The sequence below is a fragment of the Gallinula chloropus genome (genome assembly GCF_964237585.1).
Source record: "Gallinula chloropus genome assembly, chromosome: 28".
Classification (NCBI taxonomy): Eukaryota; Metazoa; Chordata; class Aves; order Gruiformes; family Rallidae; genus Gallinula; species Gallinula chloropus.
Genome location: NC_140113.1, coordinates 1,242,398 through 1,252,785, shown reverse-complemented (window position 1 = coordinate 1,252,785; position 10,388 = coordinate 1,242,398). Strand labels below are relative to the sequence as shown.

Here is a 10,388-nt window from a genome sequence, read left to right as displayed (position 1 = left end):
AGGGCGCAAGGGGGGGGAGCTGAGGGGCGCGGGGGGGGGAGCTGAGGGGCGCAGGGGGGGGGGAGCTGAGGGGCGCAGGGGGGGGGGAGCTGAGGGGCGGCGGGCGGGACTGAGGGGCGGGGGGAGCGCTGAGGGGCGCCGGGGAGGGGCTGAGGGGCGGCGGGGGGGGGCCTGAGGGGCGGCGGGGGGGGGGCTGAGGGGGGACTGAGTGGCGGGGGGGGGGTCTGAGGGGCGGCGGCGGGGGGGGGGAGGTCTGAGGGGCTCAGTCCCTGGATCCGGGCGGGCCCAGCGCCTCACGGGGCGCGCGGCCGGGCCCGGCCCCACTCACCGGCCTCCCGCCGCGCACGAGGACCCCGCCCCAGCGGGCTGCCCTCCGCGCGCCTGCGCCCCGCTGCGCGCATGTGTGGCGCCCCGTCCCGCCTCACGCGTTCAGGCACCGCCGGGGACAACCCAAGGCGGGGAAGCCTCAGAGCTGGGAAGGCGGAACAGCGCCACTCAAGAGGGTCTAATTTGCATGGGCGCCTACCCAGAGCTCCCCGCGGCGGTACGGAGACACACCGCTACCCCCAACACCAACGATGCCGGCAGTTTCGGCAGAGCGGAGGCGAAGCGGGGTTTGGGGCCGGGAGCCCTACATGGCTGTGGGTGTCTATCCCAAAACACGTTCACCCACGCAACGGAGAGCGGTCACTCTATCCTAGGCGTGGCTTTGCCTTGAGGCTTTAAATACCCGCGCAGCGCGGAAGGCGCAGCTCCCCCCAGTTGGGGGGCTCAGGGAACAGACCGGGGAGCTGCTGTAGCACGAAGAGCCCCGGGCGCAGGCAGGGACACCCCCCCCCCCCCCCCAGCCAGTCCCTGACATGGGGAGGGGGAGCACAAGGACACCCACCCCCCCAGGGGGGCTGCACCCCCCCCAATTCCCCCCCCCCCCCAGCCAGACACAGGCCTGATAAAAAACACAAACTATATTCTATTTAAAATCTGCCCCACACACCAAGGCACTGCCCAAACACCCCCATCCACTGCCCAAAGCCCACCCCTCCACTGCCCAAACACCCCCCCTCCACTGCCCAAAGCCCACCCCTCCACTGCCCAAACACCCCCCTCCACTGCCCAAACACCCCACCCCAGCGACAGGGCGGGGGGGATGGATGGAGGGAGGGATGGATTGATGGAGGGATGGATGGGTGGGTGGATGGATGGATGGAGGGATGGAGGGATGGATGGAGAGAGGGATGGATGGAGGGAGGGAGGGATGGATGGATGCATGGATGGATGCATGGATGGATGGAGAGAGGGATGGATGGAGGGAGGGAGGGATGGATGGAGGGAGGGATGGAGGGAGGGAGGGATGGATGGATGGATGGATGGATGGATGGATGGATGGATGGATGGAGGGATGGATGGAGGGAGGGATGGATGGATGCATGGATGGAGGGATAGATGGATGCATGGATGGATGGATGGATGGATGGGTAGAGGGATGGATGGATGGATGGATGGATGGATGGATGGGTAGAGGGATGGATGGATGGATGGATGGATGGATGGATGGATGGATGGATGGATGCATGGATGGATGGATGGATGGATGGATGGATGCATGGATGCATGGATGGATGGATGGATGACACCCCCACAGACAGCACTGTTCGCCTGGGAACGGGGCACCCTGGGGCTCCTCCGCCAGCTCAGCGTTGGCTCAGGGCTGGGAGAGGCCGGGAGCGGAGGGAGGAAGCCTTCAGCACCGAGCGAGGGGCAGGGCAGCCCTCGGGGTATCAGCTCATCTGCCTCAGGTAGTCTGAGAGCGGCAGCTCGGGCGGCAGGAAGACGCCGTGTCTGTTGGTCACTTTCATTTGACGTTTCCCTTCGATGTCTGAACCTGGGGGATGGAAGGGGGTGGTTAAGACACCCCTGTAACCCTCCACACCCCTGTAACCCCCCCACCCTCAAACACACAACTCCCAGCCCAGCTCCTCACCCCAGCTCAGGGCAAACACAGGTTCCTCCTGCTCTGCAAAGGTGGCAATTTCCCTCCCCTCTGCAGCCCCCTCCCTCCACACATCCCTGCGGCACCCCGGGCTCTGCATCATGCCATTAGCCCTCTCGTGCTGTTTGCCACCAGCAGCTGCTGATGAAATGCTCAGCAGCAAAGACTCCTCCACAGGGACACAGCCCAGAGCCTCTGCCTTGGCAACAAACCCTTCCAGGGACACCCATGGGCAGGCTACAGGGCACAGCCATGCTCTGTGGGAAGGGGACCTGTGAGCAGCCTCTTGCTTCAGGCCTCCTGAACCCAGAACCAGCAGCACTGCTGCTAAGGCAGAGCTGGGCCCAGCCATCACCCCAACTGCTGGGCTTCAGTCCCCTGGCAAGTGGGATGATGCCACCCAGCAGTGTTGGAAAAGCAGGGTGACTGCAGCCAAGGCTCCCCAGGAAGCTTCGGGCAGCAGCAGTAGGAGACAGGGGTTATCTGTGAGCTGCAGCACAAGGTGGGGCCGGGGGGAGGAAGGGAGGAAGAGGCTGAGCTGGAGAGGAGAGATAGTGATGAAGGGAAAAACAAAAACAACCCCCCAAACAAACAAACATGAGGCTCTTACTGGCGGAGATGAGGTCCATGTACTGGCAGAGGGCGTGGAGGAGGAGTCGCTCGAAGCTGGAGGGGGGGGGTTTGGTGACAGGGTTAGAGCTGGCAGGTCTCAGACCAGCATCTCCTGAGCGTTGCTTCACCCTCACTCCTCCCATGAGGATCACAAAGTGCCCTGACCCCCCCAGAGCATCCCTCCCATAGGAGCCAGGCCAGGCGAGCGTCCCTGGATGAAAACCCATGAGACCCGAGCCTGGCCAAGGGTCCCCTTCACCCCCTTCACCCCTCAGCAGCCTGGGGCAGTGGGAAGCTGGGCAGAGCACCCTGTGTGTGGCCATCTGCCCAGAAACCCCCACATGTGGGGTGCATGCAGGTCAGGAGCAGAGCTTGAAGGGGGAGCGATACCTGTTGTCCATCAGCGCTGTGTAGACGGAGTGAGGGTTGACAGAGAAAGCAGCCAGCAGCTCCTCCTCCAGGCCCTCCAGCGTCCCCTGTAAGGAGAAGCAGGGGCTGTCAGAGGTGAAGGCAGCTGTGCCAGACCCCACTCACACCCCACAGCACCGGGTGAGAGATGCCTGGGTACCCCAAGGTGGGCCAAGCCACCTGCCCCACGCAGCACCCACTGCCCCAGCTGGGGCCAGGCAGAGCCCAGGAAGAGACCTTCCCCTGCCACATCCACACAGACCCAGCACAACGGGGCCTCCAGCTCCTGAGGAGTTACCTCCAGCAGCTCACAGACAAGTCATCTGGATGAGAGATGAGAGGAAGGCACAAGGAAAAGAGACATCTCCCATTTCCAGCCCCCTGAGGTGAGGAAGAATCCATCCCCTGCCAGCTCCATACAGCATGCCAAGGGCTGGCATCGTCCCTCATGTTCAGAGCAGCAGCAGCAGCCAGGAAAGCCTCGTGCCTTGCATCTCCTTTCCTCCCAACAGGCAAAGATCAGCTCCATGCAGCTCTCTAGAGCACCACGACCCCAGAGACAGGCAGCAGAAGCCAGTCTCATTGGAGAACAGATTGAGCAGAAGCCAGCGGGCAGGAGTAGCCCAGGCCGCTTTTAGAGGCTCTAATTAGAGCAAGGAAAACAAACAGAGCAGGAAAACAGCACCATTGAGAGGAGGGAGCAGGGAGCCAGGCACCCCTGGGGCCCAGGGGAGCCAGTGCCTGGGCAGGCAGCGGGGCTGCGCGTGGCAGCGCGGCTCCCCGAGCCAGGCGGCACGAGGCCGCGCTCGCTTCTCCCTTCAGAATGAATTGTCTGCTCAGGGCTTTGTGCAGTTCCCCCCCCCTTCCAAAACACAGCTGAGCTTTGCCAAATAGCTTCATGTGGACTGTTTGGAAGAACCCAAAGTCTTTGCTGTCTGTCCCTGTGGGCAGACAGGTTGGGTTTCCCCTGTCACCTGCTGCTCATGGAGCAGAGACTGGGAAACAACCCTGTCAATGTGCCCTGTAACTGCCAGAAAAATCTGAGCTGAGCCAGGACAACCCATCTGTGCAGGGAGCTGAGTGTCTGTTTGCTGTCAGCCAGCGCTGCAGAGGTCACAGGAGAACTGGAGCACGTTCCCCAGGAGCTCATCTGAAATTCGGCACCCGGCCGGCTCGGTGAGCACACACAAGGTCAGGGGACAGTCCTTGGGATCATAGAATCACAGAATCACAGAATCATAGGGGTTGGAAGGGTCCTCGAGAGATCATCAGGTCCAACCCCCCTGCCAGAGCAGCTCCCCAGCTCATATTGCACAGGTCGGTGTCCAGACGGGTCCGGAATCTCTCCAGAGAAGGAGACTCCACACCCCCTGGGCAGCCTGTCCCAGGGCTCCCTCACCCTCACTGGGGAAAAGTTCTTCCTCATGTTGGTGTGGAACTTCCTCTGCTCCAACTTGCAGCCATTGCCCCTTGTCCTGTCCCCACAGACACTGAGAAGGGGCTGCCCATTCCCCCTGCATCCCATACTGAAGATATTTATAAACATTAATAAGGTCCCCCCTTAGTCTTCTTTTCTCCAGGCTGAACAGTCCCAGCTCACTCAGCCTTTCCTCACAGGGGAGATCATAGAATCATAGAATCATAGAATGGCCTGGGTTGGAAGGGACCCCAAGGATCACAGAGCTCCAACCCCCCTGCCACAGGCAGGGACACCAACCTCCAGGCCTGGAGCTACACAAGGCTGCCCAGGGCCCCATCCAACCTGGCCTTGAACACCCCCAGGGATGGGGCACCCACCCCCTCTCTGGGCAGCCTGTTCCAGCCCCTCACCACTCTCTCTGGAAAGAACTTCCCCCTAAAATCTAATCTAAACCTTCCCTCCTTTAGCTTTAGTCCCTTCCCCCTTGTCTTGCCATTATCTGCTCTTTTAAAAAGTCGAATCCCCTCCAGGTCCTTCATCATCTCTGTCCCTCCTCTGGACTCTCTCCAGGAGATCCCTGTCTCTTCTCCCAGGGAGCCCAGAACTGGACACAACACTCCAGGTGGGGCCTGACCAGGACAGAGCAGAGGGGGAGGATCCCCTCCTGTGACCTGCTGGCCACACTCCTCCTGATGCCCCCCAGGATCCCACTGTCTCTCTCAGCCCCCAGGGCACACTGCTGGCTCATGGCCACTCTATCACCCACCAGGATCCCCAGGTCCTTCTCCACAGAGCTCCTCTCCAGCAGGGATATGGCTCTGGAGCCAGCAGCCCTGCCTGCCCCAGCTCTGCCACCCCCAGCAGCCCCCCAGCTCACCATGGGGATCCTGCCCCGCTTCAGGGTGGAGCGCAGGCGGCGGCTGATGCGCTGGAAACACTCCTTGGGTGTGTAGGCAGGGTGCTCTGGAGCCAGCAGAGAGAAGACAGAAGGGACTTGGACACGATTCACATCCCCAGAGGAACAGCTCTGGCCACAGTCACACCTCTCAGAAGGAGCCCCACGTCCCTGCCTGCCCCAGGGAACCCCAGCTGGTCTCCTTTCTTTGGGGATCTCCTCAAAGTCACCCCCAGCCCAGCAAAACCCTCCCCAGCCAAGGAGTGGTTGGATGGTGCCAAGATTTGGGAGGCTGTGATTGAGGGGTGGCTGCTGCACCCACTGCCCCAGCTGCTCCCCACTCCCACAAACCCTCTCAAGTCTGGGGTGGGGGGGGGTCTGGTGGACTTAAACCCCCTCCTGCTGCAGGGCTCAGATGTCCCCAAGGCCTGTCAGGAGCAGATGGCTCAGGGAGTGGGACGCAGCCCGCGGGGGACGGCGCCCTTCCCGAAACGCATGCAGGGGAGGAAAGGGAGAGGCTCTCCCCACCCAGCGTCCCCTCCCAGCACCTTTCCACTTGTCTTCATTCTTGACAGGCAGATTCCTCTTGTGCTTCTTCCTGGCCTCCTCCTCCAGGTAGAGCAGGACTCGCTCTTGCTCTTCTCCAGACCGGTTCATGAAGTCATTCCAGATCTGACAACACAAGCCAGCAGGCCCCACTGCAGAGATCTCCAGGGAGCACCCTCCCAGTGCACAACCACCCTGAGCCCCACCTGGCACCCCAGGAACCTCTTCCTCACCCACCCAGCCCCAGGGATGGCCCAGGCAGAGCAGGAACAGCAGCTCAGAGAGGGGAACGAACGGCTACGGGGAGTTGGAGATCCAACAGGACAGCCCATATGTGCAACCAGGCTTCCTAAACCCGGCTTGGAGGGGTGAGAGAAGAGCTCCTCAGAGCCAGGGGCATGCAGGCAGACAGGAGAGAAGCCTGGGTAAGGAACTGGTATTGCAACACGGACTGGGCAGCGTGATGTAACAGCGGGGTTTGGCAAGGGGCCTGCGTGGGAGGAAGCGCTGCAGCTCACCCAGCGCTCCCCAGGTACAAGGCTGGGGTGCTCAGCAGTGTGCTGGGCACTGCTGGCAGCAGCTGCAGCCCCTGTTAAGCCAGCCTGGCCAGGCTCTGAGCAGAACCCAGTCCCTGCACCACATGTTTATGCAGATCCTCTATCCAGAGATCCCCAGGATGCAGGACCAGGGTCCCCTAGATGTGATCTTCCCTGGCACAGGGAGTGACAGCCAGCCTCAGTGCTGACACCAGGGAGGAGCTAGGGCACTGCAGGCCTTGGGATGGAGAAGCAAGGCCTGGATGCCATGCACATGCTGTGCCACAGCCTTCCCAAGCAGCTGCACCTACCTCCACATAGGTCTCGTTGTTGCAGGCCTCAGTGAAGATGCTCGGGGTGGCGGAGTGGGCGAGCTCTTCATCCTCACTGCTGCACTCCTCCTGCTCCAGAAGTGTCATCAGGTAGCGAGCTGGGATGGAGGAGAAGAGCAACACCCTTCAGAGGGGGGGATGCAGCACCCTGTGCCCCCAGCATTCCCCCTCCCAGCATCCCCCACCGAGCCCCCAGCATCCCCCAGCTTGTCAGGCAGTGGAGGGTCTGGGACAGCGACCACCTGCCCAGAGAGGAGAGCCAGGCTGCTCAGAGCCTGCCACAGGTCCTTACTGTTCTCCAGCCTCTGCAGGCTCTTGCGGCCCTTGGCCCTGGGGATGAGGTCGGAGTTGCGGATGGCCTTGATGATGTAATACTGCTTCCTCTTGGATGCAGAGAGCCTCTTGGAGGGGCAGTCGCACAGCGGGGGCAGACAGTCCTCGATGCTCCTGTGGGGACACATGGCAAGAGGGACTGAGCCCACCTGAGACCCCTGGAGGGGCTATTGGCAGGGTGAGGATGGGGAGATGTGTGGGGAGAGCCCGCGGTGGGGATGGGGCAGAGCATCAGCTTGTGGGTGTTGGTGCAATAGGCACTGCAAGGTCCTCCCCAGAGCCCTGCAGCCCTCAGGTCACAGTGAACAGCCACAGCGCTATCACCCCATCACTGGGCAGCCCTAACACCCACCCCAGGCATGTTAAGCACTGGTCAGGCTGGCTCTTCCCTCCAGACCAATCGCTCCCCACAGCCTCCCCCAGATCCCAGGCACTCCCCTGCCCCAGCCAGGGCTGGTTTCAGTGGTTCTCCATCCCCTGGGGATGCGGCACCACCAGCCCCAAGCCAGCAAGGCCCAGAGCAGGCACCAGTTGTCCCAGCACCACCCAGCATGGGCAGGGAGCCTGCCAGGCTTCACTGCAGCAAAGCTACAGCCCCAGGAGAAACACTACACCCCTCCCAGGTGTACCCAAAGGCGTTTGGCTTCTGTCAGCAAGAAAACTGGTCAGGGTGCTACTTAGACACACGTATGATTTAGGAAGGGCCGTAACACTTCAGAGATGTCATGTGAAAATGAAGCCCAAGAGATGAGCAAGGGGCTCACCAGGCATTTAACCCAACTGCCTTGGTTACAAAGTTCATGAGAACTCTGCCAAGGACAGGAAGCTTGTTCTCTGCTTGCTAAAGCCTCTGATGTCACAGCTTCCCCCCCAAACACCTCCTCTACCCTGGGGTTGCACGGATTTCCTTCAGCACAGCAGAAGGTGGGTGAGAAACCCACCACCACCAAAACAAACCACCTCCACACACAGCACGGGCAGGGCTGGAAGGACAGCCAGGAGCAGCATTGTGTCTGGGTTGTCCCCACCATGTCCCATCCCTTCCAGCACCACACACCCATCCTTGGCAGAGTGGGCTGTGCCACACGATCCCAGCCCGCTGGTTGGGAAGGCAGCCAGCTCCTTGCCCACACTAAAGCCTTCATTTTCCCTCTGGTGCTGCTGGGGTAGGGGTAAAAATACACCTCTCCTCCTTTCAGCTGAAGGGAAAATCAGCAGAGAGGTGGCCTTGGAAGGAAAAAGAGGTGCCTGTATCCCTGGGGTGACTAACAGGCGGGTGGGGAGCTGTAACCCAAGCTGGAAGCAGAGCAGCCAGGGCTTACAGGTCTTTTGATACAAAGGTGGTTTAAAAAAAACCAACCCAACAGATAATAGAGGGAGTCACCTTACCACCAGCCCTGGTTTGGAGGGCTGAGTACATAGAGCATGGCAGCTGCGAGCCCGGTGCTACCAGGAGCTGTCCCTGCTCAGTGGCATAGCCAGGGATGGCTGTGCCACGGGAAGCCCTTCCCTTTGCAGGGCTCTAAGGCAAGGTGTGGTAAATATTTACCCTGTTTTCACAGGTGGAGGCATCATCCTCCAGCCACAGGGGAAGAAAAGGTGTTCGAATGAGCTGTGCGAGCATCACCGAGGGTGGGAGCACCCCTGGGACCTGCTGGCTCTGCCCTCCCCTACCCCACCCCAAGGCTGAGAGGTAGGGTTAGGGTTGGGACAGGCAGCAGAATGGGTGCTCAGCCACACGCTCCTCTTGCTCCCCAAGGCTCCCAGGGCCACCCACGGCCGTGGCCAGGCTGCCCGGTGTGTGCTGCTGGCACCCTGCCCTTGGCACCCTGTGCTGCCACGTCCGCCCTTCGGCGGCACTCGCAGGGCTGTGGGATTCCTTTCCAAGCTGGGAGAAGCACAGGTGACGGTGACCTTTGGCCTGTGCCAGCAGAGCCAGGCTCTACAGCCTCAGGCACCCAGCCAGGAGCCAGCTTCAGACAAGCTCTGCTTTCCTTCCCTTATCGGCCCCTCCGGCAGCGGGATCCCTGCCAGTGCAAACCACAGCCAGGCTGCCCCGGCCGCTGTCACCCCGGGGACCCCGCAGAGCTCGTTCTCTGGGGACCCCAAGGACTGATGGATGGGCCCAAGCAGCTCCAGAGCAGCCACACAGCAAGTTTGGCATCTCCTTCCCCACTTCTCCTTTCCAGGCAAGGAACGAGAAGCCCCTCCTTCCCCAAAATAAGGGGTGGGGGGGATGTTTTCCAACCAGTTCCCATTAGTTATGGCTCACAGCCCAGCACACGGCACCCACCCCCGAAGCAAAGCCAACGCTGGGGACAGGGCTGCCACATCCCCCAGCAGACAGGGCTCCAGGGAGCAGTGGGGTCGGGTTCGTAGGGTCAGCAGCCCCCAACCCACCCAGGGGGTTCCCCACGCTGGGTGCAGCCCCGGTCTCCGGAGGGGCAGAAGCCTGGCTGCCCCCCCACCCCCCATCACCTCCGTGCTGGCCCCAGGGCAGCCCCCGTGACCTTCGGCGGGGTAAACACCAATTAGCCCGTGATCCTAATGAAGGCCGCCTGCCTCTGACACGGCCACCTCCGGGCCCGGGAGCCTTCCTGCTCCGGCCCAAAGAGCCAAAGCTCTGCCGGGACAGCGCAGCCACCCCCCCCCCCCGCCATTCTCCGCCGCGGGTGCCCCTCTCCGGGGCCTCGGAGCCCGCCCAGCTCAGCGGAGCCGGCGGGATGGGTGGCGGGGTGAGGCGGGCGGGTAACCGGCGGCTGGGAGGGCACCGCACCGAGGGAGCCGCGGCCGCGCTGACAGCCCCCCCACGGCCCGCCCGGCCCCGGGGCCCCGCACTCACGGGTAGGGCTCCTCAGGGCCCGCACAGCCCCGCAGCACCACCATGGCCCCGCTCGGCTCGGCCCGGCCCGGCCCGGGCGGCGGCACAGGGGCCTCCGCGTCCCCGTTGGAAGTGGCGTCGGGGAGGGGGGGGGGCGGGACTGCGGGAGACGCGTCGGGCCGGGGGCGGGGCCGGGAAGGGGAAGTACGGGCGGGTGTGGGGTACGTGAGTGAGTGAGTGCGTGCGGAGCGCCGTTGGTACCGGGCCCCGACGGGCTACCGGGAGCCCCGACGAGCCGCCGGGGCCACATCCCGGAGCCGCGACCCGGGGCCATGAGCCCCGGGCCAGCCCCGCCCGCGCCGCCGCCTCCCCCCTTTAAAGGCGCCGCGCCCGGCGCCGCTTCCCCGCCCACCCGCGAGGGGGCGCCGCGGCCGCGTTCCCGCCGGGACGCCACCGTGACGCCACCGCGCGCGATATTTGCATGCGGCGGCGGCG

At 62.9% G+C, this 10,388-nt stretch overlaps 1 protein-coding gene across 1 annotated transcript; it reads right to left on the bottom strand.

Annotated features, from left to right (window-relative positions):
* Positions 1-1,096: 1,096 nt before the first annotated feature.
* R3HDM4 (R3H domain containing 4) lies at positions 1,097-10,005 on the bottom strand. Its single transcript, XM_084276467.1, has 8 exons — positions 9,915-10,005; positions 7,032-7,186; positions 6,719-6,837; positions 5,874-5,997; positions 5,308-5,393; positions 2,993-3,078; positions 2,601-2,656; positions 1,097-1,882 (listed from the first exon to the last, which is right to left on the bottom strand). Exons 1-8 carry the CDS (start codon positions 9,956-9,958, stop codon positions 1,779-1,781), a joined length of 774 nt encoding a protein of 257 aa, XP_084132593.1. The 5' UTR covers positions 9,959-10,005; the 3' UTR covers positions 1,097-1,778.
* Positions 10,006-10,388: the final 383 nt, after the last annotated feature.